Raw genomic sequence first — 23,391 nt, 5'->3', positions numbered from 1 at the left:
TTGCCCATAAATATTGTTGTAAATTTTGTCACGCATATATCACATGAATACACATTGGACATGGCAAAATGTGTAGAATTGCAGGAAATAAACTTTAAACCTGCAACATATTCTCTCCACCAACAAGAGGGGTGTGAACAGTTTGTGTCACGAACACGGCTTGTGCCCATAGAAATAGATGTGGGGCGTGTGCCGCGCACATGTGGGCCGCGGGATGTTCCCCAATGCTGGAAACGGGGCCCCGAGTGAAAAGGTTTGGCCCTGGTTTAGGCTATATTAAACAGATTTATTACACTTATTAAAATGTAGATGTTCCAAAGGTCAGGATCAGTGGCTTGTAGGTTATGTGTGGAACCCCAGAGATGCTAAATGTGTTTATGTTAATTAACGGTCAATTACAGTAAGACCGGCAGTTATTTGAATGACAGTTACCAGCTGACAAAATGTCTTGACCACCACAGCCCTAATTAAGAACAATATGTATTGTATTGAGTATTAAGTTGACTCAAACCTCACTGATCTAGTGTGACGTCTGCAGTGTGATTGTTGCTTTAATCTCTGTTGTCGTTTCAGGTGGAGCTGCGGTCGTACCTCAGTGAACCAGAGCTGCCAGGGATAGGCCAGAGCAGCACAGGGTCTGAGGGGGGCTACCAGACCCTCCCAAACAAAGGTATTATCAGCTAGCCTGGAATCCAGACCTGGTTAAGGCTTACATTCCACTCCTTGCCACTTTGTGTCTTTTCAGGGCAGTGGTGCTGTGTCAGAATGGGTTTCCTCCCAAGCATACTCTGACAGTGTTTCCTGTTTCCTGTCCGTCCCAGGTCTGTCAGGCTCATCGTCGCGGCTGAACCAGTCCAGTAATATCTCCTCCTATGTGACCCTAAGGAGAGGAGTGGCCGGCTCAGCAGGGAGGGTGAGTCACCACACAAAGGCTGCGTTCCAAAAGTAGTGCACTGTGTTGGGAATAGGGCTCTGGTCAAAAGTAGTGCACTATGTAGTAGAGGTCGACCGATTAATCGGAATGGCCAATTAATTAGGGCCGATTTCAAGTTTTCATAACAATCGGTAATCTGTATTTTTGGACATCGATTTTCAAAAAAAAAAAAAGAAATTACACCATTATTTAACTAGGCAAGTCAGTTAAGAACACATTCTTATTTTCAATGACGGCCTAGGAACGGTGGGTTAACTGCCTTGTTCAGGGGCAGAGCGACAGATTTTTACCTTGTCAGCTCGGGGATTCGTTTTTGCAACCTTCCGGTTACTAGTCCAACGCTCTAACCACCTGCCTTACATTGCACTCCACGAGGAGCCTGCATGGCAGGCTGACTACCTGTTACGCGAGGGCAGCAAGAAGCCAAGGTAAGTTGCTAGCTAGCATTAAACTTATCTTATAAAAAACAATCAATCTTAACATAATCACTAGTTAACTACACATGGTTAATGATATTACTAGTTTATCTAGCGTGTTCTGCGTTGCATATAATCGATGCGGTGCCTGTTAATTTATCATCGAATCACAGCCTACTTTTCCAAACGGGTGATGATTTAACAAGCGCATTTCTGAAAAAAGCACTGTCGTTGCACCAATGTACCTAACCATAAACATCAATGCCTTTCTTTAAAATCAATACACAAGTATATATTTTTAAAGCTGCATATTTAGTTAATATTGCCTGCTAACATGAATTTGTTATAACTAGTGAAATTGTCACTTCTCTTGCGTTCCGTGCAAGCAGTCAGGGTATATGCAGCAGTTTGGGCCGCCTGGCTCATTGCGAACTGTGTGAAGTCCATTTATTCCTAACAAAGGCCGTAATTAATTTGCCAGAATTGTACATAATTATGACATATCATTAGTAGTGCACTATGTAGGGAATAGGCTCTGGTCAAAAGTAGTGCACTATGTAGGGAATAGGCTCTGGTCAAAAGTAGTGCACCACACAGGGGATGGAACGAGATATGAGTTACATTCCAAATGGCAACATATTCTCTATATAGTGCACAACTTTTGACACAACTTTCTGTGGTCCAAATGTCCATTCTTTAATGCACGTGTCAAACTCATTCCACGGAGGGCCGAGTGTCTACAGGTTTTCACTCCTCCCTTGTACTTGATTGATGAATTAAGGTCGCTAATTAGTAAGGAACTCCCCTCACCTGGTTCTCTAGGTCTTAATTGAAAGGAAAGAATGGAATGAGTTTGACACCCCTGCTTTAATGTTTCCTTGTAACCATATTTATCCTGTGTAAATGCAAGCTTTTCTTTTGGTGCTGAAATCTGTAGTTTTTGATAAATGTAGCATTTTACGCGACCTCTGCTAAGGGAGCCGTTGTTTTCAGCAAGAAAAAAAAGCTCACATTTACACAGGACAAACATACACTAAATGACCAAAAGTATGTGGACACCTGTTCGTCGAACATCTCATTCAAAAATCATGTTAGTCTCCCCTTTGCTGCTATAACAGCTTCCACTCTTCTGGGAGGCTTTCCAATAGATGTTGGAACATTTCTGCGGTTTTTGCTTCCATTCAGCCACAAGCGCATTAGTGAGGTCGGGAACTAATGTTGGGCGATTAGGCCTGGCTTGCTCTGTGTTCCAATCAATCAAATGTATTTATAAAGGCCTTTTTACAGCAGCAGATGTCACAAAGTGCTATACAGAAACCCAGCCTAAATCCCCAAACACAAAGCAATGCAGATGTAGAAGGTGTCCGATGGGGTTGAGGTCAGGGCTCTGTGCAGGCCAGTCAAGTTCTTCCACACCGATCTCGACAAACCATTTATGTATGGACATCGCTTTGTGCATGTGGACTGCTCGGCCATGGAAACCCATTTGATGAAGCTCCCGACGAACCGTTCTTATGCTGACGTTGCTTCCAGAGGCAGTTTGGTATTTTGGTATTTTATTAGGATCTCCATTAGCTGTTGCAAACTTTCCTCTAGGCTCAAATTAAAGACATGACAGATAGGAGTGGCTATAGAGTCAGCTACCATCCTCAGTAGCTTTCTATCTAAGTTGTCAATGCCAGGAGTTTTGTCATTATTGATTGATAATAATCATTTTCCCACCTCTCCCACACTAACTTTACAAAATTCTAACTTGCACTGCTTTTCTTTCATTATTATTTTTTTTATGCATGAATAATATTGCTCACTGTTCGCTGTTGGCATTTCCTTCAAGTTTGTCTACTTTGTCAATGAAGTAATCATAAAAATAATTGGAACTCAGTAGTGAGTGTTGCAACCGAGGACAGAAAATTTCTACGTGCTTCAGCACTCGGCGGTCCCGTTCTGTAAGCTTGTGTGGCCTACCACTTTGCAACTGAGCTGTTGTTGCTCATAGACGTTCCCACTTCACAATAACAGCACACTTACAGTTGGACGGGGTCAGCTCTAGCAGGGCAGAAATTTGACGAACTGACTTGTTGGAAAGGTGCCATCCTGTGACGGTGGGCCGTTGAAAGTCACTGAGCTCTTCTCTAAGGCCATTCTTCTGCCAATGTTTGTCTATGGAGATTGCATGGCTGTGTGTTCGATTTTATACACCTGTCAGCAACGGGTGTGGCAAAAATTGCAGAATCCACTAATTTGAAGTGGTGTCCATATACTTTTCTATATTTAGTGTAAGTACAAGGACATTTTTACAAGTATCGATTGACAGCGACTCAATATAGTTAAAGGTGCAGTCCGCCCACACTCGTCGCCAGTCAACTTCATTGTACTTGTACATTGTGGAGTTGAGAAACTCGGCTATCTTGTCCTAAGACTAAATACTGAATTAGTGTTGAAGATGTGTCTGTTTTTTCCTTTGTTTTTCCTGTCTTCCTCCTCTCCTTACCTGTCTTCCTCCTCTCCTTACCTGTCTTCCTCCTCTCCTTACCTGTCTTCCTCCTCTCCTTTCCTGTCTTCCTCCTCTCCTTACCTGTCTTCCTCCTCTCCTTTCCTGTCTTCCTCCTCTCCTTTCCTGTCTTCCTCCTCTCCTTACCTGTCTTCCTCCTCTCCTTACCTGTCTTCCTCCTCTCCTTTCCTGTCTTCCTCCTCTCCTTTCCTGTCTTCCTCCTCTCCTTACCTGTCTTCCTCCTCTCCTTACCTGTCTTCCTCCTCTCCTTACCTGTCTTCCTCCTCTCCTTTCCTGTCTTCCTCCTCTCCTTACCTGTCTTCCTCCTCTCCTTTCCTGTCTTCCTCCTCTCCTTTCCTGTCTTCCTCCTCTCCTTACCTGTCTTCCTCCTCTCCTTACCTGTCTTCCTCCTCTCCTTTCCTGTCTTTCTCCTCTCCTTTCCTTTCCCCCTCTTCATATCACATTTCTATGGCACTACCCATCTCATATCTCTTTCACTATGTTTCTCTCTCTCCTCATATCCTTCTCTCGCTCTCTCTCTCTCTCTCTCTCTCTCACTATCTCCCTCTCTCACGATCTGTCCCAGGAGAGACCTAAGAGTGCCTTGGAGCAGCTGTACTCTTCTGACCAGCAGCCCCAGTCTCTGGCCCAGGCCCCCCGGGGCCGCATGAGTGCTGAGGAGCAGCTGGAGCGTATGAAGAGACACCAGAGGGCCCTGGTCCGCGAGCGCAAGAGGAACCTCAGCCAGGGAGAACGTCACTCCACCACCCATCGTTCCTCCTCCTCTACCAGGCCTCTCTCCTCCACTGACCTGGGCTCAGTACGTTCCTCCCCTCCCAATCCCCGCAGCAGAAGCAGGGACCACTGCCACTGTCACGCCCCTGCCGAACCCCTCACATAGGAGCCACCGCCACAAGCACTTACATGCTAAACGGCTTACGCTAACACCATTCTCCCACGCTCTCCCCCATGTGTAACCAATGGCAGTAACATTAGTAAAGTTAGCATCACGCTAAGGGCCGGTGGGGCTGGTGCTAAGCCGGGGCCAGCTAGGCTGGGCTGCAGAGCCGTCAGACTGTGTGTGGTGGAGGGTGCTTTGCGGAGTAGGGGAGGGGATATCTGTCAGAGATGGACTGTAAGACAGCGCTGTCCCCCATATTAAGGTGTAGGGGTTGAGTTTACCCGATCACTAGTGCCCCCGTGTGGTACCTCACTGACACACTGAATGTATATCAAGGAGAAGAGGTGGGCATCTCTGCCTTCCCTCCCTCTCATTCTATGTACATTTACATTTCTGTACATATACATTTTTATTAATTTACTGAAGGATATTTTCAGTAGCCTATACATTTGTAAAATTATATTTTATAGAGATTTGATGAAATGGAGATGAGGAAATGTGTACCATGTTTGAACAAATCAACGAGGAAGTGGTACAAATCATTACCAAACATCCCTGCTCCCTCAATCATTACCAAACATCCCTGCTCCCTCAATCATTACCAAACATCCCTTCTCCCTCAATCATTACCAAACATCCCTGCTCCCTCAATCTTTAGCATTACACGAATGAATCTAATGAAAGTGCCTTTTTTTGCTGATGAATCATAATTTTCTTGTCACAAAATTGCCCATCAACCTCACTTTTTCCACCCTGGTTGTCTTATGGCATGCTATGGCTACCACATAATCAGATTAATTGAGCCTATGATCGTCAAAAGACGAGGGACATCACATTACAAAGTCTAATATATTATCTACCACACAATCTTAACCAGATTGCTGTGAGCTCACCAATAATAGCTTCAAACTCCTAACAGCATTACTAATCAGCCTTTGTGTTCCCAGCTTCTACTTACAGTTGGAAAGACTTACTTCATCAGCTTCTGCTGGTTACGGAGTTTCATTTTGTAGTTCTTCACCATAATAGCCAGAGCTTACACTACTTCTCGTTTTAGACTCTCTTTTAGGTCATTTGAATCTGCTCATCTTATACCACACCATGCCACACTAAACAGTCGCTTATTCACCCCATTTAGTTGGTGCTACATCAACATTAGCAGAGCCTTTTTAAGACCACAACTAAGACGTTTCTACTTGGCTGTGGTTGACCGCTACAACGGTCCACTTCCATGGTCAAGGTCATAGTGAGAGAGTACTCCAGTCTGAGTACCTTTAATTGGCCTATTTTATCTTATTAATTGGCCAATTTTATCTTTCACTGCAGATGAAAGGAAAGTGATAAGCAAAATGGCTGCCGAAAGCCTACCATCAAGGCAGGTGTAAATTCCACCATATTTCTTTCACCCATCCCAATTTGTTTTAAATCAGCAAGGATGAGAAAATAGCACAAAGGAAGGGAAATAATGGACAGCTAATGTTAAATGAATCTGTAAAACGAAGAATCACAACTCCTTCACGCCTGTTATTTTCTAATGTAGAGATCTGCACTCGAGAATAAAGTAACGTTGCTTCTACAAAATCTTTCTGGCTGTGTTTTTCCATTTGGCGGGGGTTTGATGAATATGTATGCATGCATTTTCCCTGTGATGTGATTTTCCTCCGAGCACAATAGCGCATGTGATGCACTTTCTCCTCACAGAATGGGAATACATGCTGAGGCCTACACACACTGCAGTGGGAATTATGCATGCGTGGGTTTAAGAGCTTGGACACACAAACAAATACACTCATACAGTACACACACTGTCATACAAACAGATATTTACTCAAAACACAAATGTGTTTATGGGTTTGGAAAAGCAAAGGAGAGTGTGTGGGTTTGTGGTCACAGGTTAATTAGTATCGTTTGGTGGTTGATTCTGATGATGCTGTAATTCATCTAATTTCCTCATGAAACCAGGACAAAAAAAATACAATGATAGTTTTTATTTTCAGGAAAGCCATTTTTTCTTTTAGATATACACTACCGTTCAAAAGAAGAAGGTCTTTGTTTCTGGCCATTTTGAGCCTGTAATCGAACCCACAAATGCTGATGCTCCAGATACTCAACAAGTCCAAATAAGGCCAGTTTTATTGCTTCTTTAATCCGCACAACAGTTTTTCAGCTGTGCTAACATAATTGCAAAAGGGTTTTCTAATGATCAGTTAGCCTTTTAAAATGCTAAACTTGGATTAGCTTACACAACGTGCCATTGGAACACAGGAGTGATGGTTGCTGATAATGGGCCTCTGTACGCCTATGTAGATATTCCATAAATAAATCTTTCCAGCTACAACAGTCATTTACAAAATTAACAATGTCTACACTGTATTTCTGATCAATTTGATGTCATTTTAAATGGACAAAAAGTGTGCTTTTCTTTCAAAAACAAGGACATTTCTAAGTGACCCCAAACCTTTGAACGGTAGTGTATATGTCAACAGTCCTTCCTCCAAAGGACCATTCTAAGGATTAAAGTTTGAGAAAATCCCTAAAATAATGTTATTCATGGTATTTTTTTGCCCTGGTTTAGTGGTCAGATACAATGTGCCTTTAAAACTTTCCTTCCTAGGGCCCCGAAACTTGATTTTTCTGGCCATGCACTGCGGAAGTCATAGTAAAACTCCTTGTATGCTATTGTTTTTTATTTTTTTATTTTATCTCACTCGAGATGTGTGTTATGAAGGGGGGGTCCCTGATGAATTTGCTATCACAAAAGGGGTCCCCGGCCCTAAACCGTTTCAGAACCCCTTCTCTAGTGGTCAGATAAAGTAACTGTTGTTTGTCCCCCCCTAGTGGAGGCGTGAGCAGCAGGACTTTGATTTGCAGCAGGAGCAGAAAGCTCAGGTGGTGGAGCGACAGGGTGCCGAGGGCCAGAGCGACGAGGGGCGTAGAGAGCTGAAGGAAAGGGAGAGGATCCAATCAGATGAGTGGCTCACGGTGATGGCCACGCCCATGAGGGGGACTGACATGGAGCCCCTCGACTACGACCTGGACCTCAGTCGTGAGGTACGTTCATGAATGGCCAATCAATTTTCTCCTATCAACACCCTTATTGATGAATATTATGCCTGTACACATAAGTGGTTAAAAAGGGGAAGTTCAGGGGCCTCCCGGGTGGCGCAGTGGTCTAGGGCACTGCATCGCAGCGCCTTCTGAAAGTATTCACACCCCTTGACTCTTTCTACATTTGGTTGTGTTACAAGCCTGAATAAAAACATGATCAAATGTAGATGTTGTCACTGGCCTACATTCAATACCCCATAATGTCAAAGTGGAATTATGTTTGTAGAAATCTTTACAAATTAATTTAAAATGAAAAGCTGAAATGTCTTGAGTTAATAAGTTGCATGGACTCACTCTGTGTGCAATAATAGTCTGTAACATGATTGTTGAATGATTACCTCATCACTGTACCTCACACATGCTATTATCTGTAGTCGAGCAATGATTTTCAAACACAGATTCAACCACAAAGACAAGGGAGGTTTTCCAATGCCTCACAAAGAAAGGCAACTATTGGTAGAAGAAGAAAATAACTGACATTGAATATCCTTTTGAGGATGGTGAAGTTATTAATTACACTTCGGATGGTGTGTCAATACACCCAGTCACTACAATGATACAGGCGTCCTTCTTAACCCAGTTGCTGGAGAGGAAGGAAACTGCTCAGGGATTTCACCATGAGGCCAATGGTGACTTAAAAACATTTACATAGTTTAATGGCTGTTATAGGAGAGAGCTGAGGATGGATCAATAACATTGTAGTTACTCCACAATACTAACCTAAATGTTCATTTTCTATACATTTGCCAGCATTTCAAAAAATATGTTTTCACTTTGTCATTATGGGATATTATGTGTACATGGGTGAGGAAAAAAATACATGTAATCCATTTTGAATTCAGGCTGTAACAACAAAATGTGGAATAAGTCGAGGGGTATGAATACTTTCTGAAGGCACTGTAAACAGATGATTTCTGAATATTGTTCTAAGCCTTAAATTGCAATTCCGCCACTTTTCAACCTCATATTCGTTATCTACAGCACCAAACCAGTGTCTACTTAACTGAAAGAAGTACGTTTCTATGATCTGTGGTTAAAAAGAGAAGAAGAAAAGCCCTAAAAAAATGCTTCTCTATGACATCACAGGGTAGGATTGAAAGGTTCTATTCAGAGGCAGGGTATTGTCTTGCTCCCCACTTCACCACAAATCTGTGTTTTGAAAATCACGTTTCTTAAAATGTTTAAACTTTTGATGATGTCATCGGGTAGAATTATTTTACTCAATTTTTCTTCTTCTAAAAACGTAGACATGCGCCCGTTTTCACATATGTAGACACTGGTATTGTGCTGGAGATTATGAAAATGAGGTTGAAAAGTGTTGGAATTGCACTTTAATATGGATTTGTTGGTTGACTGGATGTCTTCACTATGATTGGTGTATGTAGCTGTCCAAGCCCCAGAAGGTGCCTATCTCAGAGCGCTATGTGGAGTCAGACCCCGGGGAGCCTCTGAGCCAGGAGCAGATGGAGGAGCGTCAACGCAGAGCAGAACGCATCATAAACATCCTGGCCAAATCCAAGTACTCCTGACTTAGTTTCATAAAAATCTATTTATTTTATATAGAACTTTTTATTACAAAAAGAAATTCAAAGTAGTTAAAAAAAATACAAAAAATACGGCAAATTTAGAGTGATCTGGCAGATTCTTGATAAGAAATAGTAGTTGTTGTTAGTGAGAAATCTGGGTACTTCTTATTGGGAGAAGAAAACATATCATAAGCATCGTAATGTCCCTAATCCTGGGTCTCTGGGTCCACTGGATCCACTGTTGGGTTGTGGCTGATTCAATCCCAGGTGTGACTTAAAACTGGGTCCTAGCTTAAAACTTAAGATCATAACACAAAAAAGTGAACGCAAACATTGTGTTCGTCCCAAATGACACCCTATTCGCTACATAGTGCACTACTTTTGACCAGAGCCTATTCCCTACATAGTGCACTACTTTTGACCAGAGCCTATTCCCTACATAGTGCACTACTTTTGACCAGGGCCGAATTGGTAGGGAAAAAGGTTCCATTTGGGACACAGACTGTATTTCCTTTGGGTTTCGGCCTCTCTTTTTCCTCATGTTTGTATTCCCTTCCCACCTGTGTGTCAGTGTTCAGAACACACATCCGTCGTCTGGTGTCCCACTGGACTTCACTGATCTGGACCTAGCCATGCAGCAGCAGAAGAGGATTATGAATGTGTCTCACGCCTTGGCCTCTGAAGCCTCCATCAAGAGCAAGCAGTTCACAGGTCAGCTCATACACACACATGGACGTGTGTAAAAACACACGTAAACACATACACACTACATATACACTCAGTGGCCAGTTTAATATGTACACCACCCCGTTCACGAAAATGGTTCGCTCATACAGATGTGGCCGTGGCTTCCTATATAAAGCAGGCAGACAGGCATCAAGGCATTCAGTTACTGTTCGATGGAACGTTAGAATGGGCAAAACGAGTGACCTAAGCGACTTTGAGGCAAATAACGTCACAGTACAACAGTGGTGTGCAGAATGGCATCTTGGAACGCACAACTCATCGATCCTTGTCACGGATGGGCTATTGCAGCAGGCGACCATACCGGGTTCCACTGCTATCAGCTAAAACCAAGAAGAAACGTCTCTAGTGGGCACGCGATCACGAACACTGGACAAATGAGGAGTGGTAAAACATTGCATGGTCCGACAAATCCGGTTTCTGTTGCATCATGCTGATGGCAGAGTCAGGATTTGGCGTAAGCAACATGAGTCCATGGCCCCATCCTGCCTGGTGTCAACTGTACAGGCTGGTGGCAGTGGTGTAATGGTGTGGGGAATTATTTCCTGGCACACGTTAGGTCCCTAGATACAAGTTGAGCAACGTTTACATACCCCAAAGAAGTCGGGCTGTTCTGGAGGCAAAGGGTTGTCCGACCCAGTACTAGATGGGTGTACCTAATACACTGAGTGTATATACTACACAGTGTACACACACAGTCTATACACACAGGCTACTCTATGCATGCTGTACACACACAAACACACCCTTTTCCCACTGAACTGCCTACAGTATCTTTGATCCCTTTATAACCATTAATTCATTCCTTCATAAAACACTCCTTTAATATAGCTATAGATGGAGTATCTAGTAGGACATTGATTCTTTCACTGTGCTCCCTTCAGAGAAGCCATCCCAGTTAGTATCCTGATTCTCAACCCTTCTCCCAAAGTGAGAAGTATGGATTTATCAATGGTGGAAACTTCCTCCAGCCAATGCTTGAATCAAATCTATGATGGGGAGTATGCCAGTGCACACTTCTGGAAGAAGAGAATCGGAACAGAGAAAGGGAGACAAATGCAGCACACTCCGGGGTGAAGGATCAGTTTTCCCTCATCATAACCTTAACCATTAGTGTAGAACATTGGCCCAAAACTGACCCAAGATCAGCGTGTAGGGGCATCTTCACTGTACAACACAGTAATGTGACCCTCTTTCATTGCCCCTGGTTGTGCAGACAGTGAGATTCTGATAAACAGATCTAGTGAAGGTACACTGCATATTCTCTTGAGTGTCGTGGCCTTAAGGTGCCTCTGTGATGTGTTTGTGTTGGCATCCCACTGGGGCACAAGGTAGAATCAGCCTTGTTTTCACCTCATTTCAACCCCCAACAAATCGATGTGATGACATTGATACAACATAAGACGATTTCATCTTTTTTTTCAACCAAGTTTTAACATAAATCCAATGACATGGTGCAATGTTTTGTTGAATTCACGTTAGACGACAACTCAACCAAATGTAAATCAAAACTAGACGTTGAACTGACGTCTGTGCCCAGTGGGATAGTTGTAGTCTTTAAGTGTCATTTCTGCTCTCACAACTTGGAGTGCTTTGGTGGTTTCTTTTCTGAGGCATGGTGGCTTTTGGTGTCCAAATGTTGTTGGGTCATGTGATGTTGTTGGGTCATGTGATGTTGTTGGGTCATGTGATGTTGTTGGGTCATGTGATGTTGTTGGGTCAGGTGATGTTGTTGGGTCAGGTGATGTTGTTGGGTCAGGTGATGGTGATGTTGTTGGGTCAGGTGATGGTGATGTTGTTGGGTCAGGTGATGTTGTTGGGTCAGGTGATGTTGTTGGGTCAGGTGATGTTGTTGGGTCAGGTGATGGTGATGTTGTTGGGTCAGGTGATGTTGTTGGGTCAGGTGATGGTGATGTTGTTGGGTCAGGTGATGGTGATGTTGTTGGGTCATGATTAGAATGTAAAAAGGTTGTGGCTTATTGTTTCCACACAAACAAGCACTGCTTACTTAGGCATTTTGGAAAGAGGGTGGAACTATAGATTGAAGACATCACAGTCTGTATTTTCAATGTCATGAGCATGTTTTTCCCCCCCTTTTAGCCAAAGCTCAGCTGAACGCTGACTGACCATTGACACAGACGCCAAGGCACCGACAGGACATCCGTGAATGAAAATAGTTGATGGGCAAAGGATCTAATACTAATCATTTTCAGCAATTAATGCCAGAGTGATGTTTTATAATACTTTTTATTGGAGTTAAAACGCGATAATAATGTTTTCTTTTAAAGAACCAAAAGGAGTTATTGGAATCTCAACAAGAGCATTGAAACTGTGCGTGTACTTAATGTTAAGTTTGAATTGGAGTCGTGTTTTGCACTTTAATGTTGTGTGTAATTGTTAACACTACTAGTTTTTGCAACAGAATCATTAGCTGTGTTTTTGAAGTGTGGTCTATATTTCTAAATAAGTTCTAAGCAATGTTTTATAGGTCGTTGAGATGGAAACGTAATTATGACATGAATCATATATTTATTTTATTTTGACTAATGAAAGACAATCTTGCACCAAATTGCACCCTTTGTAGCTCAGCACTGCCATGTAACGCTTTTGCCAATCAACTGTATTGTATTATATGTCATTTAAAAGGGAAATAAACCATAATGATGTTTTATGGAAATAAAGGTTTTAACAAAACATGTTGCCTCATGTCCAGTTCTCTCTCACTATTTAATCATGAACACACTCTTATACGGTCAATGTGTCATAAATCAACTCACTTCAAACAGTAAATGCAAGACGATTCAATCACGAGCATGTTTATTTTGGGCACAATTCCAGCCATAGTGCTGAAGATCGGCTTTATAGCGCGATTGACAATTAAAGGGATTACTCTTAACATTTCCCCCAAAACATTTAATGACAAGACATGGAAAATTACAACATTGTCTCACTAATGCATTTCTACAAAATACACAACATACGCAGCAGCAGATTTGGCAACAACAAAAAAGCACATTATGCATACAGGTTGTAGCATGGAATCCTTTTAGCTGAGCATATTTACTTCACACAAAGTGGCCATCAATCCAAAACACACATAACTGACACTGCTCGACTGCACACCAGACCCGAATGCAGTTTGAGTTCTCATCAGAACTGAAAATTAGATCCCGACCCAAGCCCGTAAAGCTTGAAGCCCGAGACCAGGCCTGGTCAGACATCACAGAAATTAAATGAGCACAAACCCGTGAAAATAAAATGCCAAATGTCTAGAAAAATAAGTATAATGATTTAAATTGGTTTTGAGAACGAGGCGGGTGGCAGCAGTGAGGAGACGAGGAAACAGCCATTGGGCCTAGAAAAAAACGTAGAGAGAAAAACCTTAGTTATGATCAACTGAATGATGAAAATATAGGCTAATGCAATTGAAGGCATGTATCAAATTCTTGCTTATCCTGTATATCCCTAAATCATATGCAACCGTTATACACATTTAAAGCAATAGTCCTGTGTGGTCACCTACATTATCATTTCAGCACCTTTTTGATTGAGACAAGCATGTGGGACTCGTTTAGATATATCAATCAATGTCAGATTTTTGTTTTCACAGAATCAGTTTGGATATTTGGTAACTATTTAAGCTAAGGGAAATGTTAGGTATATTGATCATCTTTATTCTAGTTTGCTCATATATTAGCTGATCAGAAAATGTGTCTAGCATGTAAATAAGTGGATTTTGATCTTCACTCGCGTGAGTAGTCTGTCCTACTCCTGAACAAAAGCCTGTGACTTGTTTGATAATCAATGCGATTTTTCACTGAATCTCCATCTGTATATTTGGTTAATTGATCTCTGGCCGGACAGGTGGAAGTGGTAGCTCATGTATTCGTTTGCTCATCTATCACTGATCAGAAACATCTAGCATGCAATGTAGCCTAAACCAAGTGTATTATTTATCTATTGACTCACGTAGTAGCCTTATATAGAGCCTAGGCTATTTTCCTATCATCCCAATCCCACTGAAACCCAACATCTTGACTCCCCATTTAATTGTAATGGTCGCATTAGCATGGAAATAACAGACAAATCTACAGCCATCAACATACTGTTGTCCTGCCCATCTAATGTGCTTCCTTGGGTTTATTCTGATCATAGACACAAATTAACTGGGATTGCTGGCTGGACAGTCCTGTCTTTAAAAGCTCTTCTACATTATGCATGTCTAAATATCACTATAACTCTGCGCTGTCTCGTATTGCTGCCCATCTGAGAGCTTCAGTAGAGAATGTGATCAACAAATTGTATGAGTAGATATGGATTTTTAATTTTAACAATATCCTCATCTCTCCGTTATTCATGCACTGATTTGCTATCTGTATAGGCTAATCGTCAACTCGAATATTACCAAATAGGATATTTTGTCATTCGTTGGAGGTTTTCTAGCAAGCTTAGTATCTTTGGTCGTTTGTATGATGCTACAGCCTGCTCTGTGTTGAGATATCCGACTACTGAAATGCACTGAACTAATTGAGGAACATGATAAACCTCGGAATTTATGAACGGCCTGTTTCACAATTCACAAAAATGTAATTGCTGATCAAAGTTACTCTATCATTACCAAATAGTGGCCCAGACAAGCCGGCAACGTAGCTCAGGGAGAACCCTGCTATAGTGATCATATTTTAAACGCTTTAAAATGGCCACCTTGGGAGATTTGAGAAAATATTCATCCCTACTGTGTGTTACTTCAGTTTATTGATGTTTAAGTACATTTTATAACACGAGACATTCAACACAATTTAATTAAAGCTTTTGCTTCATCTCAGAACCATTACATCACGTCGGTACAGTCCCTCTTTCAGTTAGGAATTCCTAACAAAAATTGACAAGGAAACAACAGGGGAAATCTGTCTCAATGATTGTTACCTCCTTCAGTAGTGCACTACTGGTTTGCTGCTCAGCATTGAAACATAAAAGACATCTTAAACCACGAAGTTACCATGTATCAGCTTGGGAGTACTGCAGAGACACAAAAGAACGACTTATGTACAAATCTGTGGTTTGACTTTAGAAAAAAGTGACTGTTTTTCTCCCAGTCTTAGGATGACTTCACAAAGGCCATTTTGAAGGTGTGTTTCTTGTCCTCTTTCTTGTCTTTCGTGCTGTCCTCTGGGCTTGGTGAGGGGGGTTTGTCTGGTGAGCCCTGGGGTTCTGAGGGGCTGTCTGGGGCATTGGGACTGGCTGGTTGCTCTGCCTTGCTTTGGCCCTCTATGGGTGGTGGAGGTGGGGCTGGGTCAGGCTGTGGAGCGGAATGGAAGAGTCACAAAATGAAGATCTGGAGACTGGGGCAACATGCGAGTACATACATGACATTTTGGCTGTATAAATTATGCCTCTGACTTGAGCCAATCACAAACAGTCTTAGTAAAGATTGACACGTTGTGGCGCTTCCATGTGCTGTGCTATCTTACATAGCCATGATAACAGATGTATTCCTCCATAGCCATGCAAACATACAAGTCTAATGAGAAGCACCATCAGTAACTCGAATCTTAAAATAAGATTATATCAATCAATCAGTATTACATCACGGTCTAATCATGTCATGTAACAGGCCAGGATTGTGTTCATTGCAACAGAAAACAAGTTTTTATTAGACAAATTCAGATAGTACCTTCCAGGCTTTGGAGATTTTTCTTCTGTTTGGTTCCTAACGAACACAACCCAGCTAAATAGAATGAAAGCGTACCCAAAATTGCTTCAGCCATTCAACCCCATAGATAATAGTACAGCAGATTGTCTGATGTCATAGAACCCCTATTCATCAGAATGGAACAATTTGTCAGCCATCTTTGCTAGGATCGATGTTCAACTTAGCCCACCCAATCTACCTACCTCATCCCCATATTGTTTTTATTTACTTTTCTGCTCTTTTGCACACCAGTATCTCTACTTGCACATCTGCTCATTTATCACCCCAGTGTTAATCTGCTAAATTGTAATTACTTCACTACTATGGCCTATTTATTGCCTACCTCACGCCATTTGCACACACTTTATATAGACTTTCTTTTTTTCTATTGTGTTATTGACTGTACGCTTGTTTATTCCATGTGTAACTCTGTATTGTTGTTTGTGTCGCACTGCTTTGCTTTATCTTGGCCAGGTCGCAGTTGTAAATGAGAACTAGCTTACCTGGTTAAATAAAGGTGAAATAAAAAAACTTCTGTCTGTCTGTGATCTCTCACCTCGCTAAAGCCCAGTCCGACGTGTCTCCTGTTCCTGCCTGACAGCTTCCCATCCAGCCCCTGCTGGTACTGCAACTCCAGCTCAGAGTTCATCCTCTGGTCCTCCGCCCCTGCAGAGGACAAACTAGTGAAACACCAATCATACCAAATACAGTGCTATCTGGTCCCAGATAGTACTGTATTGATATGGGAAAAGGTTAGATTAGATGAGATAGATACATCTGTGAGTAAAGCATTTGAAAGGGGTGTAGAATAGGGTTGTCAAGATACCAGTACCTTGACAACCCTTTTTCTATAATTCAAAAGAGGGTTACTCACCGCTGCGGACATGGGATGTTGATTTGTGATCTCCAATGACTAGACGTCCAGTGTGTTCTTTCTGCAGGACCAAATACAGTAGACATGTAATACCACAGTTCTGTTCCTCCTTTGACAATGCTATATGGATAATAAATTGTAGCCTACGATAAAATGGTGGCTCAATCTAATAGTGGAATAGAGGTAACCGTCAAGTGGAATAGAGGTAACTGCAATAACTAAATAATAACTGAGTTACAGTAATAATAGTCCAGTACCAGACTGGCACACTTGATTCAACTAGTCAAGGGCTTGGTGATTAGTTGACTTAGCTACATTTGAAATCAGGTGTTCCAGTAAGGGCCACATATGTGAAACGTCTAGTGGTCCCTGATGAGAGGGTTGGGAAAAATAGTCTACATAGAATATGACCAAACAAACCTTCCCTGCGCCCATCAACCTCAAAAACTTCTGCTTCCTCTCGTTGTCCCCCAGATCTGCAGCTGCCCATGGAGTAGGTCCATCCTGCAAGAACAACACAGAATTGCCTACAGTACACAAGGAATGGGATCCCACCAAAACGTAGCCTAGGCCTATTATTGCACCTTTGGCTCGAAGCTCACAAACAACTTCCCAATTGGATTAGCTCAAGTCACACATCTTAATATAACACTAACTAGCCACGTCATATGCCTAGTAGTAACAGCCTTGAGTTCATTTATATCAAAATAAATGTTTATTAAATTAACTGGCTGACTATCTTGCTGGCAAGCTTCATCATGATGTGTCAAACTGGCCACCTTAATGTGAATAAGTTAGCTAAAAATAACACTTGTGATTTGTTGACCAACGCTAATTAAACAGTTAACGTTAAGTGTTTTACTCTATGGCTTTGTTGAGCTCTGACGCATTATGTTACAGGCTGCATAGCTAGTTAGGATGCAAATAGACTGCATACTTCTTTGCTAAAGCAAACCAGATACGGGCCTTGCTAGCCAGTTCGCTAACGAAGGTTAGCTGAACTGCAAGGCCTGTCCCGTTCAATGCATTTAGCTATAGTTCACCTACTTCATTCGGAGAACCAGGTCTTTTCGTCCCGTGTCGATTCCCTTCAGAACTCATTTTCTTCGTAAAAATGTTTGTTTTAGCTAGCTAAATCAAAAATATTGACATAGCAGTAGACTGGCTAGCTATGCCACCATCAACAAACAGTTGCAGTTGTGAACTCAAACGGAAACTAGCGATTCCAACTTCCGGTTGCGTTGATTTCTTCTTCACATAGGAAGGCAAAAAAAAGGGGTTAAAATGTGCTCATTAATTTACTCAAAACGTTGCAGCATATGTACAGAAATGGTTGATACTTTTTTTTTTAAACATTCTTGAGATCCTTCAACAACCTCCAGGATACCTACAGCACCCATTGTCACAGGAAGGCCAAAAATATCAAGGACATCAACCACCTGAGCCACGGCCTGTTAACCCTGCTATCATCCAGAAGGCCATCATATCTCAAGGCCATCAGACTGTTAAATAGCCATCACTAGCCAGCCTCCGCCCAGTACCCTGCCCTGAACTTAGTCACTGTCACTAGCTGGCTACCACCCGGTTACTCTATCCTGCACCTTAGAGGCTGATGCCCTATGTACATAGACAACCTTGTACGTGGCTTGATTCATGTGTCTTTCACAAAGACAAATCTGCCCGATTCCTGCCTTGCTGAAGCACCCCCAGATCATCACCGATCCTCCACCAAATTTCAGTGGGTGCAAGACACTGTGGCTTGTAGGCCTCTCCAGGTCTCGCACCCACTGTGAAATTTGGTGGAGGATGGGTGATGATCTGAGCAAGGCTGGAATCGGGCAGATTTGTCTTTGTGAAGGATGCATGAATCAAGCCACGTACAAGGTTGTCCTGGAAGAAAACCTGCTTCCTTCTGCTCTGACAATGTTCCCCAACTCTGAGGACTGTTTTTTCCAGTAGGACAAAGCTCCATGCCACACAGCCAGGTCAATCAAGGTGTGGATGGAGGACCACCAGCTCAAGACCCTGTCATGGCCAGCCCAATCTCCAGACCTGAACCCCATTGAAACCTCTGGAATGTGATCAAGAGGAAGATGGATGGTCACAAGCCATTAAACAAAGCCGAGCTGCTTGAATTGTTGCGCCAGGAGTGGCATAAAGTCACCCAACATCAATGTGAAAGACTGGTGGAGAGCATGCCAAGACGCATGAAAGATGTGATTGAAAAATCTGGGTTATTCCACCAAATATTGATTTCTGAACTCTTCCTAAGTTAAAACATTAGTATTGTGTTGTTTAAAAATGAATATGAACTTATTTTCTTTGCATTATTCAAGGTCTGACAACACTGCATCTTTTTTGTTATTTTGGCCAGTTGTAATTTTCTGCAAATAAATGCTCAAAATGACAATATTTCTATTTGGAATTTGGGAGAAATGTTGTCAGTAGTTTATAGAATGAAACAAAAAATGAAATTTTACCCAATCTCATACCTATAAATAGTAAAACCAGAGAAACTGATCATTTTGCAGTGGTCTCTTAATTTTTTCCAGAGCTGTGATATATAAATATAGTATTCTACTGTATTCTAGTCAATGCCACGCCTACATTGCTTGTCCTAATATTTATATATTTCTTAATTCCATTATTTTACTTTTAGATGTGTGTATTGTTGTGAATTGTTAGATATTACAGCACTGTTGGAGCTAGGAACACAAGCATTTAGCCACACCCGCAATAACATCTGTTAAATATGTGTGTATGACCAATAACATTTGATTCGAGGACTTTTTCCCCTCACTGCCTCAAAAGCTGCTGACAATGTGTTCATCCTGTTCCTTCTTCAGGTGTGTAGGGGGTGCTCACAGCAGTTCAGTGTGCCTCCAGTGACCCACTGGTGTTCATTGGTGATGAGGTGAACTGCGGTGATCCACTTTTCTGCTAGCACCTGGACACTCCAACCAGCAGTGGTGGCACAATACCACAAGTGGTGAGTTACTGCCCTCACCCATGGCAGTACCTGAGACACAGGGAGTAAATGAGACCCCTGAGTCACTGACTTGAACATACCTTTGGCAATGTGCCACAGGTCATACTCATGCCAGATATGAGCCCTTCAAGTGCAACCTCACACTTGGATGCCTGTCAGTGGCCAAGGTTTCAATACTGCATCCATGGGCCTGTTAGTAATAATGATTTTATTATTATTATCCTAAAAAAGGTACCTACGTGCTCTTCATACATCCACCAAATACACACTTACAGCTAAAAAAAGATAGGTTAGGCTATACCTTACCTCAATGTGTTGCAGGCATCTCTCTAATCCCTCCGTCTCCAAACAGTAACTATTCTTCACCTTGGTAACATGCAGTCTCCTGGAGGAGGAACAGGTGGGAAGCAGAGTGGCCTGGAGAAATCACACCATGCGTCTCCAGATACGATCAGTGGACTGTCACCAATTGTAGCCAGAATGGCATACGTGTGGTGGGTCCACATGTGGTTGACCTCTCGCACAATGTAGATATGCTGTTGGATTGCAAACTGACGCAGCGACATGGGCACCAGGCTGAGGAGGTGACATGTTTCCACAAATGTGGAGTGGGAGCCACCAGTAAGGAAGACAGACTGCTGATGGCACTACCTGCAAACAACTTTCCCACTCTGGTCTGGGACTCCCACTTCCTCCTGTGGCCCACAACACTGTCTCCATGGTGATGGCAAAACCATTTATTTTCAGGGATGATGACACCAGCTCGACATCCTGGCTCATGGCAGACATTGAACAACTCCTTCAGCTTGCTATCAAAGACTATGTATTTCTGATCTTGCACACACTCTTCGATTGTATCTCTTGGTTCGCACTGTGATGATTGTGTGTCTGAGCTCTCAGGTTCATACAGCGACTCCTGGTCTTCACTCATCTCACTCTCTGTCAGCTCTGTGGCCAATAGGGGCAGGACTCGGTTGTATACTGATGGTGGTGAGAGCAATCTAGCTGGGCCTCGAGCTCTTTAGTTATGGTCCCGGTGGAGCTTTTTTCCACCGCAGCACAGGAACAATCTGGCAACCAGGGGTTTGTTTGGCATGCTGTACTAACCATTCTTTCCTGTTGGTGTAAAAATATTAAGGCATCTATTAAGCTTTAGTTATATTCAAGAGTCACTGCATATACTGTATATTGTCAATTTTAAATATTGAAAATGGCATCAGGGATGACAGATTGTGTCTTGAAATAAACAAACAATAGCCTTAGAAATAACATGGATTTGCATGTACCTCCTCTTGCACAATCTCCAGGATGAAAACCTTTTCAGGGATGAAAATATAATCCTGAAAACAAACAAATGTTTTATTAAGATTAAGACAACTGAACCCAAATATATCAGTGTGCGTTAACAAGCTACCAGTCATGTATGCTGTCAACACACACACAGCAAATACAGGAAAATGTATTTTTCAGCGAACATTAGCTATGTCAACTTCAGTTGCGCCACTCAGTTACAACAAAGTTATCCAGGGTCTAACCGTAGCCTAGTCAACAACAAACATGACTCATGGTCGGTTAACGTTACCAGGCTCCATTGACCCTCAATCCGACGTTTAGCTGGACTCCGAAGTCAGCGATGTTGATGATGGTCGGTCGGTAACCCCTACTGTACACCATAACCCTCGAAATTGAAGATGGAGGGGCAAGCAGAGGGCTTCAACGTAGGTTTAGGACTCCTTTACATTCTGAAACTCCCAGTTGCCGTATCGAACGTGCCCTTCATCGCAAAGTATTTCTCCGCGAAGTGCTGCCTACAGATCTTGCTAGCTCGAGCTGACACGTCCTTCCTTTCTTTAGGACATGGAGACACTTCTTCAAAAGTTGTGGGTCCTTGGACAGCCGATGGTACCTACCCGATATATATTTTTTGGAGCCAATTCGTACAGCCTGGCGCTATACAGTTCATGTCTGAATTACTAATTGTTGTTGACATCATGTCCTTGTACTCTTCGATTCACTCTCCGCGCGAAAATTCAATACCAGACAATTTACTGATTCCTGGCAGTGACGCACTGGCGTCAGTCGTTACTATGGCAATTAAAAATGGCGCCGACCATAGCTCAAATTAACCTTGTCGACGATCAAAATACTTAATACAGAGATGTTTTTATGTTAAAGTATTGTAGGGTATTAGTTGACTGATTACATCTCTTTGCTGAGATTTACTTCCTAAAGTGTTTCCATTGCCCTTTTTAACTGTTTGATCATAATATCGTAATTCAAATAACATTTTATTTACATAGAACATTTTACAAAAGTAAATACCTTAAACCTACAACATGAGTGATCTAGAATTTTGCTTTCCTAACAGTGAAGTCCATATCCTGCATTTTTATTACTAACTCCTGACAGAAGATGTTTGTTACATTTTCTTCTTTTTGTTTTCATTCTGTTTTGTTTATTTGTGGAAGGCAAGTATATGACTATCCAGGTTCACTTTGTGTCTGAAGCTTATCCTGCAGTGAGCACAGTTAAATGTCTCTCCTATGTGAGTCGATATATGCTTTTTAAGGCTATATTTCTGTCTGAAGCTTTTCCCGCAGTCCCCACAGGTAAAAGGTGTCTCTCCTGTGTGAGTCAGTAAATGAACAGTTAGGTTTCCCTTATGGTTGAAGCTTTTCCCACAGGCACCACAGCTAAATGGTTTTTCTCCTGTGTGAGTCCGTATATGCCTGTTAAGGGTAGCCTTCTGTCTGAAGCTTTTCCCGCAGTCACCACAGACAAATGGTTTCTCTCCTGTGTGAGTCCGTATATGCATGTTAAGGGTATCCTTGCGACTGAAGCTTTTCCTGCAGTTGTCACAGCTAAATGATTTTTCTCCTGTGGAGGTCTGTATATGCCTGTTCAGGGTCCCCTTGCAATTTAATATTTTCCCGCAGTCATGTTTTTTAGGCGTGGTGCTGGGTTTCCTCAATGGTGGGTTGGGATCCAATGGTGGGCTTATGTCAAATCCTACTAGATCACTGCTTGCAGCTGAGCTGTGGCTGGAGACATTGTCTTGATTATCTCGAGGGTCATGAGGATTGCAGAGGTGGGTCACTGTGCCAAAAGGTTTGAGATCCAATTCTTTGGAGTCACTCTCTCTGTTCTCCACAGTCTTGGTTTGGGAAAGAGTCAAGGACTGAAGTAGGTCGTCCTGATCACAATCACTTTTCACACAGGAAGGAGTGAACATGAACTCTACAATGTCAGGCTCCAGCCCTTGAAGCTGCCCTGCCGCCTGAGTGGTCCCGACTTCCTCATCTTCCTCTTTAATCTGCATGGGCTCTGGGTCATCCGTCTTCAGACTGGAGTTCCATTCCTCCTGGTCACATTGCTGCTGCACTGGGTTAACCTCCTCCTCGGAGACGGTAAGCGAGAACTGGAGGGAGTCTGTTCTACATCGTTTCATCTCCGGTCTGATCCGCAGCAGTCTGCGTAGCCGGTCATTCTCCACTTTAGATCGGGAAATCTCCTCCTGGTACTCCGCTACCACTTTCTCTACTGCCCCCATAATCTCTACGGTAGCCACTGTTAAACGCGTATTAACAAACACACTCAAAGACTGTAATTTTGCCATTTTCAGTGGACTGAGATTTAGGTATTCGGTTAACTGCGTCTAAAATCCACGTAAGGAATGTGCCTGTTGCAAATTCAAAACAAACATTCTACTTCCTTGT

General features: G+C 42.5%; 2 protein-coding genes across 19 annotated transcripts in view; one reads left to right on the top strand and one right to left on the bottom strand.

The window, feature by feature from the left end:
• The window catches only part of LOC139578165 (pleckstrin homology domain-containing family A member 7-like), a 166,436-nt gene extending 153,622 nt beyond the window's left edge, over positions 1-12,814 (top strand). For all 14 annotated transcript variants that reach the window (XM_071405446.1, XM_071405434.1, XM_071405444.1 and 11 more), the window contains 7 exons: positions 574-670; positions 822-913; positions 4,428-4,661; positions 7,581-7,793; positions 9,236-9,369; positions 9,948-10,087; positions 12,221-12,814. In XM_071405446.1, the coding sequence (XP_071261547.1) occupies positions 574-670; positions 822-913; positions 4,428-4,661; positions 7,581-7,793; positions 9,236-9,369; positions 9,948-10,087; positions 12,221-12,246 (936 nt within the window). In that variant the 3' untranslated portion in view covers positions 12,247-12,814. The remainder of the gene's footprint in view (positions 1-573; positions 671-821; positions 914-4,427; positions 4,662-7,580; positions 7,794-9,235; positions 9,370-9,947; positions 10,088-12,220) is intronic.
• A 2,042-nt stretch (positions 12,815-14,856) lies between these two features.
• LOC139578166 (small acidic protein-like) lies at positions 14,857-23,391 on the bottom strand. 5 transcript variants are annotated; one of them, XM_071405450.1, is made up of 8 exons: positions 21,258-23,391; positions 20,962-21,015; positions 19,982-20,791; positions 19,552-19,705; positions 17,107-17,190; positions 16,687-16,747; positions 16,369-16,492; positions 14,857-15,419 (listed from the first exon to the last, which is right to left on the bottom strand). In XM_071405450.1, exons 5-8 carry the CDS (start codon positions 17,174-17,176, stop codon positions 15,219-15,221), a joined length of 456 nt encoding a protein of 151 aa, XP_071261551.1. In that variant the 5' UTR covers positions 17,177-17,190; positions 19,552-19,705; positions 19,982-20,791; positions 20,962-21,015; positions 21,258-23,391; the 3' UTR covers positions 14,857-15,218. The 5 variants fall into 5 exon arrangements, 3 of the variants coding, with proteins under 3 accessions (XP_071261551.1, XP_071261550.1, XP_071261548.1); XM_071405449.1 differs by lacking the exons at positions 19,552-19,705; positions 19,982-20,791; positions 20,962-21,015; positions 21,258-23,391 and adding an exon at positions 17,734-18,338; XM_071405447.1 differs by lacking the exons at positions 19,552-19,705; positions 19,982-20,791; positions 20,962-21,015; positions 21,258-23,391 and adding an exon at positions 17,734-18,322 and having other exon boundaries at positions 16,369-16,478.

The sequence above is a fragment of the Salvelinus alpinus genome, chromosome 6 (assembly GCF_045679555.1).
Source record: "Salvelinus alpinus chromosome 6, SLU_Salpinus.1, whole genome shotgun sequence".
Lineage (NCBI taxonomy): Eukaryota > Metazoa > Chordata > Actinopteri > Salmoniformes > Salmonidae > Salvelinus > Salvelinus alpinus.
Note: the sequence above shows the minus strand (reverse complement) of the source record. Positions and strands in the feature narration are given on the sequence as shown.